General features: G+C 36.4%; 1 protein-coding gene across 1 annotated transcript in view; it reads right to left on the bottom strand.

Annotated features, from left to right (window-relative positions):
• Nucleotides 1–23,280, bottom strand: part of FAM98B (family with sequence similarity 98 member B) — a 36,977-nt gene extending 13,697 nt beyond the window's left edge. The window contains exons 1-6 of the mRNA XM_072808368.1: nt 23,140–23,280; nt 15,162–15,307; nt 13,932–14,066; nt 9,488–9,666; nt 6,281–6,361; nt 3,661–3,777 (exon numbers count right to left, since the gene is read on the bottom strand). Of these exons, the coding sequence (XP_072664469.1) occupies nt 3,661–3,777; nt 6,281–6,361; nt 9,488–9,666; nt 13,932–14,066; nt 15,162–15,307; nt 23,140–23,210 (729 nt within the window). The 5' untranslated portion in view covers nt 23,211–23,280. The remainder of the gene's footprint in view (nt 1–3,660; nt 3,778–6,280; nt 6,362–9,487; nt 9,667–13,931; nt 14,067–15,161; nt 15,308–23,139) is intronic.

Here is a 23,280-nt window from a genome sequence, read left to right as displayed (position 1 = left end):
ATGGATTAGAAGAATTAATATTGTTAAAATGTCCATACTACCCAAAGTAATTTACAGATTCAATGCAAGTTCTATAAAAACACCAATGGCATTTTTCATAGAATCAGAATACTACTACTAAAATAATACTAAATTTCATATGTAACCAGAAAAGATACCAAATAGCAAAAGTACTTGTGAGAAAGAACAAAGCTGGACTTGCACACTCCCTGATTATAAACTATGTACAAACTATAGCAATCAAAACAGTATGGTACTAGCACAAAAAAAACAGACACATAGATCACTTTAACACAATAGAAAGCCCAGAAATAAACCCATGCTTATATGGTCAATTAATATACAACAAAGGAGGTAAGTATATTCAAGGGGGAAAGGGGAATCTCTTCGATAAATAGTGCTGGGAAAACTGGACAGCTACATGCATAAGAATGAACCTGGACTACCTTCTTACATCATATACAAAAATAAACTCAAAATGGGTTAAAGACTTAAAATAAGAACTGAAACCAATATTAAAATTCCTAGAAGAAAACAGTAAGCTATTTGGCACCAATCTTAGCAGTATTTTTTTTTTTTTTTGATCTGTCTCCTCAGGCAAGGACAGCAAAAGCAAAAATAAACAAATGAGACATCAAAAAGAAAGTCTTAAAAAAAAAAAAAAAGAAAAAAAAAAGAAAGTCTTCACACAGCAAGGAAAACCAACAAAACTAAACAACAACCTACTGAATGTGAGAAGTGATTTGCAAATGATTTGCAAACGATATTACCAATAAGGGTTTTACGTCCAAAATATATAAAATATATAAAGAACTCATACAACTCAGGTTCACTGCAGAATTATTTACAATTACAATTATTTACAATAGCCAAGATATGGAAGCAACCTAATATCTCAGTGGACACTGATAGATGAATGGATACAAAAGATGTGGGAAGGCTGTCTGTGTGTATACACACATATATGCACAAATAATGGAATATTATTCAGCCATAAAAAAAGAATGAAGTTGTCATTTGTAACAACATGGATGAATCTAGAGGGTATAATGCTAAGTGAAATAAGCCAGAGAAAGAGAAATACCCTTGGATTTCACTTATATGTGAAATCTAAAAAGCAAAATAGAGCTTTTCAATGTCTTGCTTTTAAATATGAACAACCAAGAACCATCATGCATTTGAAGAAAACCACCATAAGAAAGAAACTAAGAAAAACCAACCAAAAATTACCCTGGACAAAAGAGATCATTGAAGACAATTTTTTTTAAAATTTTTCATCTCTATTTAAGAAGATAATACATCCATTAACTAGGAAAAAAGTGAAAACTCAAGAACCAAAAAGACTCCCTAGAAATTAAAAACTGATGGCAAAAACAAAGATTCAATATTAAAAGCAAAATAAAATTGAGGACATTTCTAAGCGCAACAAAAAAAGAAAAGAGATGGTAAATTAGAGAAAAAAATAAAGCAACTTAAGTGGATCTATCCTGGATGTTCAAAATCTGACTAACAAGAATTGCAGAAAGAGAAAACAAAGAAAACAAAAGAGAAGAAATTAATGAAGAAAAATATAAAAGCTAAGAGTCTAACAGATTCAAAGGTCCACTTAGTATTTAGCACAATAAATGGAAGACAACCCATACCAACACTTACTATGAAATTTCAGAACTCCAAGACTAGAGAAAAGAGTCCAAAAGTTTCCAAAGAAAAATTGAAAGTCATCTAAAAGGACACAGAAGGACATCAGGTTTCTCACCAGCAGTACTAAACTAGAAAACAATGAAATGATACCTTCAGTATTCTTAGGGGAAAATATTTTCAACCTAGATTTTTATATTTACCCACATTATCAATCAAATATGGCAGCAGAATAAACATATTTTCAGAATATAAGCATTCAGAAAAATCATCTCCTATGCACCTTTTATTAGGAAGTTACTTATGGGTTTACTATAGAAGAACGAGGGAATAAAGAATGAAAAAGGTTGTCACCAGATGAGAGAAATAGTGGAATAGCCATGCAAAAAGCCTAAAATTGCAATAGGGGAGTATTATCTTTTGGAAGGGAAAGTATAGAGAAAATGGAAGACTCGTGAGAATACCTGATTTTAAAAAATATATTAAGAAAAAAGCAGCAGGAGTATAGAAATACAGAAATACAATGCAAGTAAAAGCAAAATCCAACAGAAGGAAGATGAGATACCTGGTAAAATAAAAAACAGCTTCCCAGAGATGTCGATATCCTAATCCCTGGGACCTGGGAATATGTTACCTTACAGATATCAATGTGATTAACTTAAGGATCTTGAGGTGGAAAGATTATTCTGTATTATCTGAGTGGGCCCAGTATAATCACAGGAATATTTATAAGAAAGAGACAAAAGGTGATAAGAAAATGGAAGAAGAGAAAGAGACAAAGAATGGACAATCTGACACTAGTTTGAAGATAAGAAGATGAGGTCAAGAGTCTAGGTATGCAGGTGGCATTTGGAAGATAGGAAATACAAAGGAAATAGATTCTCCTCTGGAGCATCTGGGAAATACAAAGGAAACAGATTCTCCTCTGAAGCATCTGGGAGAATGCAACCTTGCTAATACCTTCATTTTAGGACTTCTGATCTCAAGAACTGTAAGAGAATAAATATTTATTATTTAACCCACTACTAAGTGTATGCTAATTTGTTTCAACAGCCATAGGAAACCAATACAAGACACCACCACATGGAGACACAGACCACATAAGAACCAAGAAGACAACCAAAGCACCATCGCAATCAGCAGAACTGAGACATACAAGACAACCATCTTGAATATTCCAGCCCAGTCCAAGTATCAGCTGAATGAAGCTGCACAAGTGACCCCAGCAAATACAACGTGGGGCAGAACTCTCCGGTCAATATAAAAATATGATGATGATGATGAGATGATACCTGAGACTAAGAGGCACCAGATTTACTCTCCCACCTGAAACAACTAGAAAAGTGGACAACCCATATGAACCAGTGATTTTCAGACACTGGATATCAAGGAGCACAAAACAGTAATCTCTGAAACAGGGAAATCAAATGTGGTGAGCCCTATAATTGTCCCAGCTTACTGTCTGGAGAGTTTCTAGACTATGATGAAGAGTGGAGCAGGGTACCCAAACAAGGTCTGGGTACAGATTAAAGCCATAAAATGGGAGTGAAGAGAGATGGCTCTCTAGCAAGCTATATATGAAGAGATTCATTATTTGGGAATGCCCCCGGCTTCCAACCTCCTCTTCAACTAGAACACAGTCCATAGCCTTAAGACACTTTTAAGAAGACTTGTTTTGGCATCAGTACTACTTGTGCCTATTCCAAAATTCTGCTGTCTTGACCAGTTGCTTACTATATCTGTCTCATATCATGCCCATTCGTTATGTATATTATTGCATAACTCACACCATCTATGAGTTTTAAATAAATGTGAAAGATCTGGAGAAAAATTAAGATATCTGCAGAGAGGGATTTACAAAAGACTAGGATCATTAGATAAGACTGCTAGTTGGCCTGGGCATGTGCTTCAGACAGAACGGTTAAGTGCAAATATGGCACAGTTCTATAATAACAGACAAGACAGCCTGAAGAGCTGTCACAGAGTACCACCTACAGGACACAACTGGGAAAACAGTCTTACCTTTGCTCTATCAGACCAACCAAAGGACTGCACTGTCACATCTAACCGTTTCATTAGCATCCGCCGGCGGCACTCATACTCACAGGAAAGAGCATCATTGATTCTTTCTAGTTGTTCCTAAAGAATTCAAAAACAAAAATCATAAGCTTTACACTCTTCCTTTATGCGCAGAAAAGAAATTTTAAAACGGTGGTCAACCTTTTTCGCAACGGGCTTGCTGCCAAAACACAGGTGTCATGAAAACCACCACTAAACCTAAACCAAAATGGGAAAGGAAAAGACTCACATCAACATCGTCCTCATTGGACATGTAGATTCAGGCAAGTCTACCACTACTGGCCATGTGATCTACAAATGAGGTGGGATTGACAAAATAATGTCGAAAAATTTGAGAAGGAGGCTGCTGAGATGGGAAAAGGCTCCTTTAAGTATGCCTGGGTCTTGGATAAACTGAAAGCTAAACGTGAACGTGGTATCACCACTGATAACTCCCTGTGGAAATTGGAGACCAGCAAGTATTATGTGACCATCATTGATGCCCCAGGACACAGAGACTTTATCAAAAACATGATTACAGGCACATCTCAGGCTGACTGTGCTGTCCTGATTGTTGCTGCTGGTGTTGGTGAATTTGAAGCAGGTATCTGCAAGAATAGGCAGATCTGTGAGCATGGTATAAAACATGCTCTGGTGAGTATGTTTACACACTGAGTATAAAACAACTAATTGTTGGCATTAACAAAATGGATTCCACTGAACCACCCTACGGCCAGAAGAGATATGAGGAAATCGTTAAGGAAGTCAGCACCTACATTAAGAAAATTGGCTACAACCCCGACACAGTAGCACTTGTGCCAATTTCTGGTTGGAATGGTGACAACATGCTGGAGCCAAGTGCTAACATGCCTTGGTTCAAGGGACACCAACTCATCCAACTGATAAGCCCTTGCGTCTGCCTCTCCAGGACGTCTATAAAATTGATGGTATTGGTACTGTTCCAGTGGGTCGAGTGGAGACTGGTGTTTTAAGCCTGGCATGGTGGTCACCTTTGCTCCAGTCAGTGTTTACAAGTGAAGTAAAGTCTGTTGAAATGCACATGAAGCTTTGAGTGAGGCTCTTCTTGGGGACAATGTGGGCTTCAATGTCAAGAACGTATCTGCCAAAGACGTTCGTCACGGCAATGTGGCTGGTGACAGCAAAATGACCCACCAATGGAAACAGCTGGCTTCACGGCTCAGGTAATTATCCTGAACCATCCAGGCCAAATCAATGCTGGATATACACCTGTGCTGGATTGTCACACAGCTCACATTGCTTGCAAGTTTGCTGAGCTGAAGGAGAAGATAGATCGTCATTCTGGAAAAAAGCTGGAAGATGGTCCCAAGTTCTTGAAATCTAGGGATGCTGCCATCGTTGACATGGTTCTGGCAAACCTATGTGTGTTGAGAGCTTCTCTGACCATCCTCCTCTGGGCTATTTTGCTGGTTGTAACATGAGACAGACGGTTGCTGTGGGTGTCATTAAAGCAGCGGACAAGAAGGCAGCTGGAGCTGGCAAAGTCACCAAATCTGCCCAGAAAGCTCAGAAGGCTAAATGAATACTATCCCCAATACCTGCCACCCCAGTCTTAATCAGTGGTAGAAGAATGGTCTCAGAACTGTTTGTGTCAATTGGCCATTTAAGTTTAATAGTAAAAGACTGGTTAATGATCACAATACATCGTAAAACCTTCAGAAGGAAAGGAAAATACTTTGTGGACCATTTGTCTTTTTTGAGTGTGTGTGGCAGTTTTAAGATATTAGTTTTTAAAATCAGTAGTTTTTAATGGAAACAACTTGACCAAAAATCTGTCACACAATTTTGAGACCTATTAAAACAAAAGTTTAATGAGGAAAAAAAAAAAAAAAAAACTGTGGTCAATACTTCCTACTGATTCAAAAGATATTGTACATGGTGACCACTTCCTGATCCCATGAGACTTTATGGTAAAATTTTTTAAATAATAAAGAGTATCTGATAGGACATTTATGATATTCAGAAGACAGTAAACATATTAATTAAATTCTACAACTAGGGATCCCTGGGTGGCGCAGAGGTTTGGTGCCTGCCTTTGGCCCAGGGTGTGATCCTGGAGACCCAGGATCGAATCCCACATCGGGCTCCCGGTGCATGGAGCCTGCTTCTCCCTCTGCCTGTGTCTCTGCCTCTCTCTCTCTGTATCTGTCATAAATAAATAAAATATTTAAATAAATAAATAAATAAATAAATAAATAAATAAATAAATAAATAAATTCTACAACTAGGAGCATTTACGTCATTTTTAATCAAGCAAGTAAGTAAAACATCTACTTGCTAAATGGTCTGAACTAATAAGGAAAGAAAATGCCCCAAATTTCTACCTTGGCTTTGAACAACTACCTTTTTCAAATCACAACTATACTAACATATTAGGTGCTATACATACTCTTGGCCGACCTATTACTCTCTATGCTATCAATCCATTTTAATTCTCCAAAATAATAAATGCATGCCACTCATTGTAAAATCTAGGTGTCCACTAATAAAATTAAGCCATATTCACTAATTTAATTACATAAACTAATAAAGGGAGAGAATTTACCGCTTGTTCCAGATTTAAATCAATTTTCAGCAGTGGTTTTCCCACATGATTTTTCTGGACTTTTGAGAGAATATCTTTCACCTAAAAGTAAATATAGAAGATTGTGAAAATGTATATATCTAATTAAATAATCTTATTCTTTCTTAACATGTTGTTTTAAATGTTAAAGTGAAATAACTGAAATATAACTTCACATACCAGGAAAGAATATCACCACAATGAAGAGTATCTTTTTCAAAGAAGCATTAGCTATATGAATTCAAACTATAGCACACCTTTTCCAGAGTAAGAAATAATGTACACAGATGAGTATAGAAAGTAGTTACTGAAAGGTTTTACTATGAAAATCTGTACAGACTTATGTAAAATAATTTTGGGAATTTCTCCTTGAAATGGCACACTCTTATCCACACTCTTATACACATTCCAATTCTAAGCATTCTGATTCCACTGTTCAGCAAGACAACAGGAAAGCAAGCCCTCTAAATTATAGCCACCACATACACATTTCATTACTTTTCCAAAGCCACTAATTTGAATTACTGCCAACACTTTTATTTTAGTGAAAAAGATATTAGACATTTGTCTTTGCTTTCACGATATCAGCCATTCCAATAACAGTAATTTATCCTGAAGAAAATGACTGAGAAATGATAGCCTAAGTTGGGCTCACCCTCCTAACAGAAGTAACTTGATTATCTAAAGGCAATTTCAAAGCCAAATGGCCAATGGCCTATCTACAGTTGCTTAGTTATAAGGTAACTAGGGAAAATAATCAAGAGATTTTTGAGGAACATGAAGCTTATTTAATGTCAGGAGCACTCTTTAAGAATTAAAAATTGTGACCACAGGGACGCCTGGGTGGCTCAGCGGTTAAGCGTCTGCCTTTGGCCCAGGGCATGATCCCAGGATCGAGTCCCACATGCAGCTCCCCGCAGGGAGCCTGCTTCTCCCCCTACCTGTGTCTCTGCCTCTTCCTCTGTGTCTCTCATGAATAAATAAATAAAATCTTAAAAAAAAAAAAAAAAAAAAAACTGACCACAAAATTAGCTTAGAAACTGGTGGTGGTGATGGTGAGTGACTATAAATGAGCATAAGGTTTCTTTTGAGGGTGATGGAAATGTTCTAAAATTCAATTTGGATGATGGCTGTACTCTCTAAATATACTAAATATAATTTAAAAATACTAAAATTTATCTATTTTGTGTGTGAATTTTATGATATGTGAACTCTATCTTCAGAAAGCTGTATTTTTTTTTTTTAATTAGCTTGGAAAGAACTCCTGCAAATGAGTGGCCCAAAGCTTAAGTTTTATTAGTTTCGTGGCCAAGTCAGCCTGTTCAACAATGATACAATTCTCACATATTGTTATTATTTTAAGATATTCAATTTCTGTAGATTTCCCAACTATTGTACATACCTCCAACTTTGATCATTTCATATATTACTAAAAGTATGAGTTGTAACCCCTCACTCAAGAAGGATTCTGAAGGCATACTTACAGTTTCTTACACATAATCACATCCAGCTCCATTCCCAGGATTTCAACATTGGACAAGTTTTAGTAAGTTTGAGAATTAAACTCAAATAGAGAGGGCTAAAGGCACACACTCTGGAGGTTGCCTATATTCAAATCTCAAGTCTACCACTACTACTCCAAAACATACTTGTCCCATTTATTAAATCTTTCAGTACCTCAGTCTCCTCATATGTCTGTTGAAGATAATAGTAGTAACTACCTAATCATACATAAATATATATGATGGAAGAATTAAAAGTTATTACATATAAATATTTAGAACAGCAAATACCATATTTCTGCCACTAATATTACTATAATTACATTAGATTCACATTTGAACACCTTCAAGTTAAAAAATAATTTTCTTCCCAAATGATGACAAAGTGTATTCTGAACACATCACATGTACAATAAGGAAATTTCTCCTTTTGATAGGAACTGAGGGGAGAAAAAAAACCTTTTTAGGTAAGTATTTGGCCACAATGACCATAGTAACAACTATCTTATAATTAACCTGCCAGCATTTGAACACAGGCATTATGGCCTACTTCAGGTAGGCAAACCAGAGGTTTGGAGATATTTTTAATACTGAGACCCATAAAAAGGAAAAGCCTCTTTAGGATCAATATATAGAAGCACTGGAAGATTAGAAAGAGCCTAGAAATCTGTCTTAATTTGAAATTACCCCAGACAATTTAGCCAATCCCAGATCATTCTTAATCCAGACAAAAAGAGAAAATAAGTACTGAAGAGAAACTTGTTAATTCCAGAACAATGTTTTTGGGCAATTCACAGAATTTTTCTTTGGTCTGCAGGTTCCACAAAAAGAAAAAATGTTTTTTAAACTGTGTTTTCATTTTAATGATACCAAAATTCTCTTATGTTCAATGAAGACAAAGCTTTTTATTTTTCAGTTCATAAATTATCAAAGCACAAGTATTTTATTTAAGGATTTTGTATAACACAGCATGTCTAAAAATGGCTTTTAGTACATATTCTTAAGAGCAAGAATGTTTTCCTTTAAAATGAATCCTGTATTATTCTCCTAGAGGACTCCTAGGAACCAGGCTGAATTTGGTGTGCAAGAGTAGCATTCTCTCTAATTTATTAGTGGCTCAACAGTCAAGAAGGGTAGTTTAAGAACTAAAGAGAAAATTTCAAAAAGTTTATAGTTTGTGGTTGTTTCTAACTACAGCAGGGTACTCATTCATTCAATCTCTAAACAACGAACACTTACTAAACACCTATCCACTAGAAACTGTGCTTGCTCACTGCCAAAGACAGCCATATTACAATTCTATTAACAATATTCTTTTTTTTTTAACAATATTCTTTTTTAAAAAATATAGTTTGCCTTTGACTTTGAAGATTACTCTACTTCTTTCATTATACTACAGTAGAACTTTATTTAGGAAAGGGATCCTTTAACTTGCAAAGTGATTTCTATCAAAGAAAACTCAAAAAAGTCTAAGGGCCCTCACTCATTAAGATCAGATTCCTGAACATTAGCTATAGGCAAATTAAGTCACATGCATATTAATTCAAAATCCAAAATTTAGTTAACAGAAGATAAAGTTCTCTTGAAATGGAACGTACCTTAAAGGAAATATTTTCATTTTTAATACAATATTTATATGTTAGTATTTAATTCCATTTTGAGGAAACAAAAAAAATAAATACAGTACCTTTGATTCCACTTGGTTTAGCATAAGCGGAATGTCAGAAGTTGCTGACTTGGGTACACCAAGAGTATCACAGATAGCTTGAACTTCTTGATAAATTTCACTGTTTTTATCTAATTGAGAATTTTTACGTTTCTTATTCTGCAGTATCTGTGAAGCTTGAAGCTCTGTACTTAAAAATACTATGATAAAAAAGGGAAAAATATACTGTTAAAATATAAAAGAACTTAAAAATCCACTTTTAGGTATATATCCAAAGGACTTGAAATCAGGATTTCAAAGAGATTTGCACTGCTATCCCTTTGTAGTAGGACATAGTGCCCTTCAACAGATGAAGAAAATGTGGTATATACACACAATGGAGTATTATTCCGCCTTAAAAAAGGAAACCCAGCCGTGACTACATGGATGCACCTGGAAGACATTATGCAAAGTAAAATAAGCCAAACACAGAAGGCCAAATACTATGTGATATCACTTTTATGAGGAGCCTAACACAGTCAAACTCACAAAGCACAGAGGAGAATGGTGGTTTTCAGGGGCTGGGGGAAGGGAAAAACTGAAGTTATCAAATATAAATGTTTACAAAACTGGTGACATTTTAATAAGGTCTCAAAATCAGAGGGACCTGGGAAAGTACTCCTAAGCAAAGTCTGATACATTTTGGTCAGTGGTCTCAGGGACCTGAGATCAAGCCCCCCTCAAGCTCCCCACTCAGCAGGGAGTCTGCTTCTCTCCCTCTGCCCCTCTACCTGTGCTTTCTATCTCTCTAAAAATAAATAAATAAAGTCTTTCAAAAAAATTTTGCTGGCAGCCTTGGGTGCCTCAGCGGTTTAGCACCACCTTCAGCCCAGGGCGTGATCCTAGAGACCCGGGATCGAGTCCCATATCAGGTTCCCTGCATGGAGCCTGCTTCTTTCTCCCTCTGCCTGTGTCTCTGCCTCTCTGTCTCTCTCATGAATGAATAAATAAAATCTTAAAAAAAAAAAAAAAGAACTTTCACTGTAGTAGTTAAAATACTAGATTTTGTTTAGGTTCCCTGGATGGAGCCTGCTTCTCCCTCTGCCTGTGTCTCTGCCTCTCTCTCTGTCTCTCTCATGAATAAATAAATAAAATCTTCAAAAAAAAATTAACTTTCACTGTAGTAGTTAAAATACTAGATTTTGTTTTTGTTTAAAGTTATAAATGCACACTACAAACACATCCTACAACACAGCAGTTTCAACGTCAGCTGAGAAGTATCATCTAAAATTACAGACATACCTTGTTTTATTGCATTTCACTTTACTACACAGATAAATGCGTTTTGTACTAACTGGAGGGTCTGTGGCAACCCAGTGTTGAGCAAGTCTATCAGTACTATTTTTCCAACATTTGCTCATTTCATATCTCTGTGTCACATTTTGGTAATTCTTAAAGGGGACTGAAAGTGCTGCTCCAGGGAACACACAAAGAAGAAAAGTGAAATAGCCTTACTGCTGTATGGAGAAAGTCTGAGTGGTCTGAATAGAAGACCAAACCAGTCACAACATTCCTTAAACCAATCTAATCCAGAGCAAGGCCCTAACTCAATTCTATGATGGCTCGCAAAGGTGAGGAAGCTACAGAAGAAAAGTTTGAAGCTAGCAGAAGTTGGTTCATGGGTTTAAGTAAAAAATAGTATTCTGTAATTTTATTTTTGTAACTTTTTAACTCTGATGAATACTGTGCATCTTTTCATGCTTATTAGCAACTCTTTTAAAACTTTTTCTATAGAGTGCCAGTTCATTTCTTTTGTGTTGTACAGATTTTTCCAGTGAGTTTTTATCTTTTTCTTCTTGATTATAAAAGCTCTTCACATAGTAAGGACTTGGGCCTTTTTTCTTTATACATGTTGCAAACAAGTCCAAGAAAAATATCAAGAGGCTTCTTATAGCAGTATGTTTTAAAGAGAGTCAAACTCAAGATAAAGATGGAAGAGATGGTGGTAAGGCTATGAACTGGTATAAGATCTCTGGAGCAAAGTATGGCAACACACAACAAGACTTTATTTTTAAATGTTCAAAATCTTTAAGTAAAAGTAACCCCCCACAAAAAGATGAACAATGAATTAAAAATAGCAAAGAATCTAAATGCCCATTTTATAAAAATGTTATGTCTACAGCATTATGTAGCCAATTTAAAAAAATTAAAAAATAAATAAATAAAAAAGAAAGTAATTACTTTATAAGGCTTCTGTGGGAATCAAATTAAATAATACATTTAAAATACTTAGCACAGTTTCTAACATATAGTTCTATAAACAGTAGCTATTATTATTATTATTATTATTATTTGCTAAGCATTAGCTTTTATTATCACATGTTTGAGAACTCAAACCTGGTTCACAGAAGGCATTTAATTGACTTTCTTGTTTAATTTATATTAACATGAATTCAGCTTTAATATGAATGGAATAAATTTATAGTAACATATATCACATTTCTTGTACAACAGAGAAAGCTCAAAAATGATTTTGTTTTTCCTCTGATAGTGCTGCTTTCATGCAACCCTGCTGTATTTATATATATTCTGAGACTTTTAAGAAAATTGGCTGAATAATTCCACCAAAGGATAGACTTCATTACTAGTACTTCTCCATTGGTTGGTTACATATTGACCTTAATAAATATAAAATATAAACAAGAAAAAAAAATAAAATAAATTATTTTTTTAAAAAAATATTAAGTGACAGGGAAATGCTCACAACACACTAAATGGGAAAAAAGGAAGAGAAGAATGGGAGAAGATATTTGCAAATGACATATACAAAAAAGGAAGAGAAGGAATTGCATCTATGATAGACTTTCAGTCTTACTTAAATGTATGTGTATAATGGAAAAAGAGAAGAAAAAATACACCAAGAAGTTATTAATGAATCTCTCTGGGGAATGAGATTATCAATGATTTAGACTTTCAATCTTACTTAAATGTATGTATATAATGGAAAAAGAGAAGGAAAAAAAATACACCAAGAAATTATTAATGAATCTCTCTGGGGAATGAGATTATCAATGATTTTCTTCTTTACAACTCTTTCTACTTTGTAAGATTTCTATAATGAGTATATGATTTCTTAATATGTAAAATTTACCATTCTATTTGTAAGCATACAGTAGCATTAAGTACACTTGCACTGTTGTGAAACCATCACCACAACCCAACTCCAGAACATTTTTATCTTCCCTGATACTGTACCCATTTAACACTAATTCCATACTTTGCCCCACCTTTCAGGCACATATTTTCATAACCAGAAAAATCTGTAACAATTTCTCTTATAGTTCCTCTTTACTTTTACTTGAACCAAAATTTGCATTGCTATTATTGCTCAGATTTTTAGCAGATAATACAAAAAGGGAAACACAATGGAATACACAGTTCTCACTAACAGCATACAAGTTCCTCTAGGCCACTGCTTCTTAGCTTCCTTTCTATCCCAATGTATTTAAGGGTTACTGTGACCTCTCATTATTAACAATGGTTTACTAAATCAGTGACTCCTACTAAATGAAAGATGGGGAAACAGTGTAAGAAATGGGGGAATAGAGGCACATAATTTTTATTCCCAATACCCAAAAGGTAATTCAAATGTCAACACTACAATCGCTAGCACTAAACACTTATGATTTCTGTACCAACAAAACAAACATTACTAACACTACATCCTATAAGGAATATTTCACATGGACCTTTTTATAAATGGCACAGCTTAAAATAACAGAATCTTCAATAATAGAAGACACTAGAAAAATTCTTTCAAATGGCCATTGTCTGAAGAACTTTCAAAATAGCATGAAATTAAACTGAATTTAAAAAATTAAAGGACACCAATAAAATAGATATATTATTTATGGTAATTGTTTAGATATAAGGTAATCTATACTCCAAACTCACCAGTGACAAAAACAGGTCACACTCACTAGAATTCAAATGGCCAGAGAATACAATTTTTTAAAAAATGATATAACCCTAGTGCCTAAAGCAGTTTCTTGTACAATAATCAATGATCAGTAAATATTTTTGAACCAATGGTCATTCAATGCCTAGCACTAAAAACAAAATCATCTACTTAGCTACCTAGTTTCAGAGAGTTTTAAGAATAAATAGGACTCTAACTGACCAACTTAAGTAATATAATCATAAATGCTGAAAGATGAATTACATGAAGGAAAAATAACTAAAATAATATATAAATCACAAACACAGGGCATTCTATATTGGCCAAATAAATCCTAAGTGTTAGAAATCTTAGCACATTACAAATGTTTATATAAGTATCTCTAAGTCAGCTTCATATTTTAAGTCAAATGTTAAAACCTTTAACATAAAAATTTCTAAAGCTATCACTAATGAAATTTCATAAATCCTGAAAATAACAAAAACCACATCAAACACAAGTTTAAATATCCAAAGAAAGATAACTTACATAGAAGCTTCAAACAGTCATCCTTCTTTTTTAAACGGTCTTTAATATCTCCTGATACGAGTACGGAATACGGACATGCCATTTCTTTTAAAAACCCACTTATCTCAAGCTGGAAGCTTTCTAGATCATCTCTCCCTTTAAAGAAAAATCATAAAAGACTTACTGAGTATTTACCATGTAATATGAAACTGTAAAATCTACCACTAGTTGATTTTACATTCACTTATAAATTTTCAATTTGATACTAAATCCTTACAAGTGTGACCCTAACCCTTAAGTAATCAAACAATTTCTACATAAATAAAGTAACACTTAAATTTAAGAACTTAAGTATCTAATTATAAGATAAGTATTTTTATATCTCAATCCCTGTTAACTATTTTCCAATGGACTTTCCACAAAATCAGATAAACTGGAAATATTTTGTTAGTAACTGAAATACCAAAAACGTTACTACAGCTATAATTAATTGGCTTCAGAGCAAATGACCTCTTTCTATTGTATTTCTTATAGATTCAGATAATAAATACAATCATCTAATTAAGCTTCACTGCTTATCTTTCTTTCATAATCTAATTATGTAGGAATTTGTGCCACATGTTTTAAATTCAGTTAATTTTACTTTGCTTCAAGTGAATTCTATTGGATGTGACAGAAAAGAAAATAATTTAAAACTAAGGATAGCTTCAGAAGGGAAGGTTACTTTGCACCCTATCAAATGCTCAATAATTTTTTATTTTTCATTTTAGTTCATCTCAAATTCCACCAATTGAAAACCCACAAGGACTCCTGTTACAAAGACAGTAATGAATTAAATAAACATTTCTTAGCTAGCACAGGAGTTTTTTGTGTTTTTTTTAATAGTATTCCTATGCGAACCCATGTCCTGACTTACGGGCTTACAAATACAACTTAAATTACTTTAAAAAAGCAAAACCTTAATTTAAGATAAGCAGTATTCAAAAATTAAACTTTTTAAATAATCAAATTCAGACTCTACTTTTTCTACCATAAGCATTGTTTATAATCTTATGTAAATTTAAGAACCAATTTGAATATAAAATTTTATCCAAAGATATTTATTATCACATGCGGCAGTTCTTCAAAATATTAATGATTTTTCTTTGTAGAAACTTTGTAGATAAAACTATAAATAAAAAAAACTATAAATCATAAGCTACCATTTCACTTTACTATTACACAAAAGTAAGTAAAACATAATGGCAATACCAGCTGAAGTGATACTTTCTTCCAAGTTGCACAATGATTTAATCTGAGAGCCTAACCAAACACAGAGCTCTGAAAATTCAGGTGAAGATAGTCCACCCTCTGCAGCCTTGGCAAGGGCTTGCTCTTCTAACAGTGGTCCCTTATACCTAGAAAGGAAGACATAAAAGGTTAAAAAAAAAAACTTGATAGTACTCTATATATCAAAGCCTGCTGCCTATTTTTGTAAATAAACTTTTTGCAAAACATAGCCAAAAAATATATCCATTCAGACTCTCTGGCCGCTTTCACAATGCAATTGCAGGGTTGATAGTATGGTCAGCAAAGCCTAAAATTTTTACTATTGGGTCTATTACAGACATGTTTTGCTAATTTCTGCCCTATTTAATTGACATTTGGCTTTTTTCTTACATTTTACCATTTCTTAGTAAAATTATCAATTTTAAGATAAATATTACAACACTAAGTCAAATAAAGCAGAGTCTAATAACCATATACAAGTTACAAGAAACTGAAAAAAAAATTAGCAAAAGAATAGATGTAAATTTTAAATTAAAGTTGAAAAGGACCTATAAGATCATTTTAACCTAAACCATTTATAATTCTATCTTTTTAAACACTGCTACAAAATATATTTGAATAGAACCTTCAATTTTCTACAATTCATTGAGTTATATACTCAATTTTCTACTCAGTTATATACTCAGTTTTCTACTTTTATTCTTCTTCCTGAAACTGAACTTTATTTTTTTAACATTATAAACTTTTAGATTTTAACATATTTGATAGATTTTAACCCACTGGCAGTTATTTTTTCTTTTGATACTTAAATTGTCCCACCTCTGCTTGTTGGGAACACATTCATGTTGGCCAAGGAATCCTTTGACTTGTTACCTGTATTCTATGAGTACTTTCCTTGCTTTCTATGACAAGATGTTCCTGCCTTATACCTAGAATTGGCTATTTCTCCAAAAAGCACTGATTCTTTTTAATGGTACTTAGAATAAACAATCTGGTACTAAAGAGGAGTTACTGTGTGTATATCTTTTTAAGAGAAATTATATCGTGAGTTCATATTACTTCTAATTCAAATTTTAAATTGTAGGATATTTACTTATTTGTCTTACATTTTTATTTTCCCTTAGAATGAAAACTGTTTTCTAATGACATTTACAAAATCTCAGTATATATAAAAATAGATATAAATTACAGATAGCTTCAGAATAGGAAAACCAGAATTATTAACAAATTGCTGAAAACAATTTTTCCTTTTTATCATTAGAACATATATTAGAACATATATTAGAACACCCAGGGGATTCCTGGGTGGCTCAGTGGTTTGGTGCCTGCCTTCGGGCCGGGGCGTGATCCTGGAGTCCCAGGATGAGTCCCAGGATCGAGTCCCACATTGGACTCCCTGCGTGGAGCCTGCTTCTCCTCTATCTGTGCCTCTGCCTCTCTCTCTCTCTCCTCTGTCTGTGTCTCTGCCTCTCTCTCTTTCTCTGTGTATCTCTCATGAGTGAATAAATAAAATCTTTAAAAAAAAAAAGAATATATTCCAGTAAGGATGTGTCAAAAAACAATTCCTTTCTATGTGATGAAGCTACCTATTCAATATACTGATAAACATTCCATTTTGCTTTCAACTTTTAGCAATTTATCTCTTGTCTTGATTTCATTTTATTTAATTTTGCTTTATAATTATGTAAACCATTCACATTGTTTTAAAGTCTAATTTACCAAACAAGGTACATTCGAAATAATTTAGTTTGCAATCTTAATCTTGTTCCCTCTACTCTGTTCTCCCAGCTCCCCTTTGTAACCATGTTCATTAGTTTGGGGCTGCCATTCCGTGTTTTTAAATATAAACATATATATATATACATATTTCTTTTTTAGGTAAAGGTAGTTCACTACTATACACTGTTCTCTTCCTTGGTCTAAACACATACACACTCACACTCACATACATTTTCATATACAGCAGACCCTTGAACAACACAGGGGTTAGGGGTGTCAACCCCCACGTGGTCACCAATTTGCATAAAACTTTCTACTCCCAAAAAACTACTAATAGCCTACTGCTGATGGAAGCTTTACTGACAATATAAACAGCCAATTAACACATACTTTATATGTATTACATACTGTATTCTTACTATAAACTAAAAAGGGATCCCTGGGTGGCGCAGCGGTTTGGCGCCTGCCTTTGGCCCAGGGCGCGATCCTGGAGACCCGGGATCGAATCCCACGTCGGGCTCCCGGTGCATGGAGCCTGCTTCTCCCTCTGCCTGTGTCTCTGCCCCGCCCCCCCCCCCCCCCCCGTGTGTGTCTATCATAAATAAATAAAACTTAAAAAAATAAAATAAAAATAAAATAAACTAAAAAAATCTTAAGAGTTTCACAGTACTGCACATATATTTACAGTAAAAAGCCTATGTATAAGTGGACCCACACAACTCAAATCTACGCTGGGTCAACTGCACTGGAGATCAGCAGAGATACTACTCAATTATTTTTAGGTGTACAGTACTCTATTGTCCGGAGTATTATGTCACTAGTAAAGGACATTTGGGTTATTTGCAGTGTTTTGCTCTTATAAAAAATTTGGCAAATTTTTGTTAGTTTATACCTGGGATAGATTTCTAGAGGTGGGATTATTGGGTCAAAGGGTAAATGGGCATGCAACTTTGCTACATGCTATTAAATATTCCTCTACAGGGGTTGTACCATCAAAGTGTAAGAGTATCCATTCCCCCATAATTCACCAAAGTTGTCAAACATTTAGATTTTTTTCACCATCTGGTATCTCAGTATAGTTTTAATTTACATTTCTCTTAAGAACAAGGATGTAAGTCTTTTCATATGTTTAAAGACCATTTGTTTTTGCTTTTTCTCTGAATTCTCTAGTCATACCTCATGAAGGGGGAATATTTTCAAATCCCCATTTTACAGGTAAGAAATCAAGGCTTCATGAGGTTAAGACACCTGCCTCAAGCAGCTGGCCAGGTACAGTAGCAGACATGCATTAACAGATAAAGATACAGCCATAATACTGATAGTTATATTTATTTATAATTCATTTAGTCTTCACAGCAATGCTTTGAAGTCAGCATGATTGATCTTAATTCTGGAAGATCAGAAGATAAGTAACTACGTAATGATATGAGGATTGAAATCTAGAGTTGAACCCACACACTCCATGTGAACTCAAACTTCTGTCTATGCTAATAAGGAAAGTAAGCAAATAACCTGGCCAGGTGACACAGCCAGGTAAAGGGAGAGCTGTAGACCACTGTCTCTGCTCCTACAGGCAAGATGATTCTTCTACATGTTACTTTTCCTCCATATCTCACAGTGCCTCTTGAGATTTAATAGTAAAGATCTTCTTTCCCCAACTTGTTTTCATTTCTATAATAAAGAAATAATCATTAGCTCTTGAATAAATTTAATTCATATAATTGGTGATGTTATTTTTAACTGAAATGCCAATTATAACATTCAATAAAATTTTTTAAATCACCAAAAGTATGGAATTTAGAAGGGAATAAAAACCCCACAAACTCTAGTGACTCAGCTCATCAAGTCAGGTAAAAATAGAAAGAAGAAAAATGAACTGAACATCTAATAACAAGCATAATTATAATGGCAACTAACACCAAATACTGCTCTTAAGCTAGGCCAGTGCTGTGTGCTTTATGTGCATTATCTCTCTTAATTGCCACAATTTCCTGTAAGATAGGATTATTATGTTCTTAGTTTTTTCTACGTATTTTTATTTAATTAGGAAAGGGTTACTTATTCCAAACACTGGGGACACTTCCCCTAAACTCCCAGGGCCACCTATATGGGAACCACAATTGCTGGTCTGACACTGCTACAAGCCGGGTGATCCAAATCTACAATCCATGGGCTACTGGCAAACCCCTACAGACAACAACCAGTGCCTAATTTGCTTTCTCTTTTCCATTTCCATCAGCCAACATATAAAATATGAGACTCTTTCCTTCCCTGTCATTTATACATCCTACTGGCTTGCCTCTGATCCAGCTCTCCACTTCCAGCTCCCAAACTCTTCCACTTTGTTTCATCCATAAACAACTTGCCTAGATTGATAATCAGAAAGGTTATCCCTACCACCTCTAGCTTTGGTGTTTTTACTCTCTGAAGTTCTTCATGGTCAGATGGTAAGGTTTTTGCCCTCCTTGCTTCCCAAAACAGCATCCGTATGTATCACTGGTCCCCCACCATCTTATAAATACCTCCTTCTCTCTCTAGGCTCAGAGCACACTCTTTCCCTTGTGGTTTTCCCCTGTTAATTGCCTGGACACACCCCAGCACTCCCTGTGCTCGGTCTTCCTCTCTATTCCTATGTCTGCCATTTGTCTGTATGCATATCCTATGCAGTACCCTGAGCTCTCAATTCCTGTACCTTCCCTTTTCTGACCTTTGCCACTACAGGTCAGCGAGCCACCCCTCAGACCTTTCCATCACGGGGAACTACTCTACTTCCAAAATCAATAATTCAAACGTGTCACTCCCTGACCACAACCTACTATCTATCCTTTCAGCTTGCTCTTTTGACCACTCACTTACAACTATCCTTGGATCTCATCTCTACCTCCATTCCATTGGTCACTTCATATTCTCTGTTTTTCCCACCTCCTTGCTGTCTTCATTTTCTTCCATTCCTAATTTAGATTCCAATGTGCATCATTTCATTTTGGTGCTCAACAAATACTTATTGAAGAAATGAATTCTGATACCATCATCTCCTTCAGCTCTACTATCCAAAAAATCACTAAGTCCTACAATGTGCACTTTTTTCCAAGTCCACATCCACTGAGCAGTCTTCACTTCTTGCCGTACTAAATTCTCCAACCTTACTGAGGTAATTTTTCAAACTAGATACCTGAACTTTCCCTTTTTTATTTAAAATCCTTCAATCATGTCCCATTGCTATTATGGCAAAGAACAAAATTCACAATGCAGCCTAAAAGGTGCTTCACGCCTTCAATCAAATTTCCAGTATGTTGGCCATTGCTCTCTGCCCTCCAGCCACATGGGCCTTGTTCCAGTTATTCTAACACAGCAAGCTCCTTTCCACTTCAAGGGCTTTCACACTTTATTCTTACTTTAAGGACACCGTTGTCCTCCTTTCCTATCCAACCTCACCTAGTTTACTCCTGTCTTCCTCCTGTCCTGTCCTTACACAGGTCCTCCTATCATGTCATGTCACCCTGCTCTTTTCCTTTAAAGCGCTTATTACAAATTTTAATGTTTGTGTGATCGTATGTTTCTCCATTGGACTATAACACAGGGACAGGGATCAATTTTGCTCACCAATGACTTCTCAGAAGTTGTGCTCAATAAATAACCAAAATAAACTTCCTTCCATAATGCTGATTCTCAACTAGGCTGTGAAGTCTTTTAAAAATATGCATGCCTATACTGCACCACTAAACATCATGATCCAGTCAGTATGGTAAAGAACAGACTGGAACATTTTATTTTACAAGCTCTATACAAGATTTTGATGCACAACCATGGCTAAGACCTACTCTACAAAATCATAGATGGTCAAAACTAAAAAAAGACTTCAATTCAATTGAAGTTCAATTTTTACTTACAATATGTGTTCAATTACAACACATATTGTAAGTAAAAATTACTTTCCATATTTCATTATCATTGTAAGAAAAATCAAGCTTCAAAAACTCATCCTCAGTTATTACAGGAAAAATCAATTCTAAAGTATATAAACTATTTCAATTTTCATATTGAATAATCTGAAATAAATTTTCCTTGGTAAAAGTCAAGATTATAGCAAAGTTCATTTTTCAAAACACCTATAATAGAAACAAATTCAGGGCACCTGGGTGGCACAGTTGGTTAAGCATCTGACTCTTGGTTTCTGCTGAGGTCCTGATCTCAGGGTTGTGAGCGTGGGCCACTCATGAGGGTCTGTGCTCAGAGTGTAGTCTGCTTAAGTTTCTCTCTCCATCTCCACCCATCCCCTCAGCTCTCTCTAAAATAAATTTCTAAAAGAAAAGAAATTCAAGGAATGAAAAAAAATTCAAGGAATGAAGAGAAAAAAGCACTGACTTTCTGTTTTTCATACACTTTTTTAAGATTTTATTTGTTTATTCACAAGAGACAGAGAGAGAGGCAGAGACACAGGCAGAGGGAGAAGCAGGCTCCCTGCAGGGGACTCAATCCCAGGACCCCAGGATTAAGACCTGAGCCAAAGGCAGAGAGAGGCTCAACCACTGAGCCACCCAGGTGCCCCTCTTCTTCATAAACTATTTACAGAATCATACTACTTTTATCTGAAAGACTTGGGATCTCAAACTACTTGGGGTCTATACACTTCTATTAAGTATTTTAACTTCTTGTTTTGCTTACCTCCTTAACCAAGTTAGGTGAAAATTTCACAGAATAAAAATGCCCCTTAAATAATCAGTGGCTCAATTCTTTCATGTGACAAAACATTTACTCTGGATCTACTAAGTGCAATGCCCTGTAACATTGCAAAGGAGGTGTTACTGGGGTCCAAAAGGAGCAACTGATAGAAGATCAAGTATAGTTCTAGAAAAAACGAAACAAAAAAAAAAAAAAAAATGGGTTGGGGGTTTCAAGCTTCACAATAGAACTGCAACGGCAGAGCCTACCCCATTCAAGAAACTCCAACATTGGGGGGCTTGGGTGGCACAGTCAGTTAAGCATCTGACTCTTCATTTGGGCTCAGGTCATGATCTTAGGGTCCTGGGATTGAGCCCCGCTTCCAGCTCCTGCTCAGTCTGCTTAAGATTCTCTCCTTCTCCCTCCCTCTCTCGTGCTGTCTTCTAATAAAGAAATAGAAAAGAAAAGAAAAGAAAAGAAAAGAAAAGAAAAGAAAAGAAAAGAAAAGAAAAGACAAGACTCCAGCATGTGGCAAGGGAAACCATGCAGATGGCTTCAATCTCTTTAAGTAAGGTGTTTGTTTTGTTTTGTTTTGTTTTTTAGCCTAAACTGTCTGGCCGTATGTCTATGCTGTCTCTTCCTTGAACTTTTCATTCACCCATCCATTCAACCCTCATTTATTCTCCAGACCTCACTGCAGGATGTTGCTAGAAGAAGACAGGTAAGGCTCCCAGTTTCCTGGTGCTGGGGGTGCAGGTGGGGCTGAGGGGTGAGGGGGTTGGCAGCGCAAGAGAGGCTTAAGAAATAGCCAGGACGCGAGAACTCGGGATAAGGACAGCTGTGAGTGCCAACAGGCTGAGGCTGAGGGAGACTGCTCTGCAGGAACGGATCCCCGTGCTGTGCTTCGAAGTATTAACGTCATTCCGGGAGTTCTCGGGGCACTTAGCATTCTTGATTGTCAATTCCGGCAGACGCTTTGTAGCCGCCACTGACTACGTGACCGACCAGTATCCTGGGAACGGTCTTGCTCTGCCTAGCACACAGAGGTGCACTAAGTAATGCATATCACCACCACGCTAATATGCGGCCAACGAACGGATGAAACGGTCGAATGAATGAACCCACAGCTGACTCGGGACACTTTCCCCGGCCACGGAAGCAGGAGATTTCGCGCCACAGGCCGAACCCCGTAGGCAGACGACAGCCCCCAGCCGCAGTCGGGGCCCTGCACCCCCGCCCCAGGCCCGGGGCGCCACAACTACGTCAAAAAATATCACCCGCGCGGCAGGGACGCGCTCCTAGGACGGGCTGGCGGCCGCCGGCTCCTCCGCGGAGTCTCCAGGCCAGGAGTTTGGAAGAGGGGGCCACGCGCCCCGGCTCTCCGGCCCCGCTCCACCCCCAAACGGACTCGTCGGCCGCCTCCCTCTTAACTCCGTCGGCGCCGGCGGGAGCGCGGCGGGCACCGAGGCCTCCACCGGGACGCCGGAGCCCCGCGGAGGCCCACGGGGAGGAGACCGCAGCGGCCAAGCGGGGGCAGAGTTTAGGCTTTCGGGGGGAGGGCGCCCCCGGGAATACCCACCCCAGCGCCTCCAGGGTGTCCAGCACGTCCCCCTCCATCGTGAGCTCGGGACCCGACTCCGGCCCTCTCATGGTCCTCCGGCCCGGAGCTGTACGGCGCTCTAAGAAGCCCGCCGGAAACCCGCGTCACGGCGCCCAGGTT

Source organism: Canis lupus, chromosome 32 (assembly GCF_048164855.1).
Source record: "Canis lupus baileyi chromosome 32, mCanLup2.hap1, whole genome shotgun sequence".
NCBI lineage: Eukaryota > Metazoa > Chordata > Mammalia > Carnivora > Canidae > Canis > Canis lupus.
Note: the sequence above shows the minus strand (reverse complement) of the source record. Positions and strands in the feature narration are given on the sequence as shown.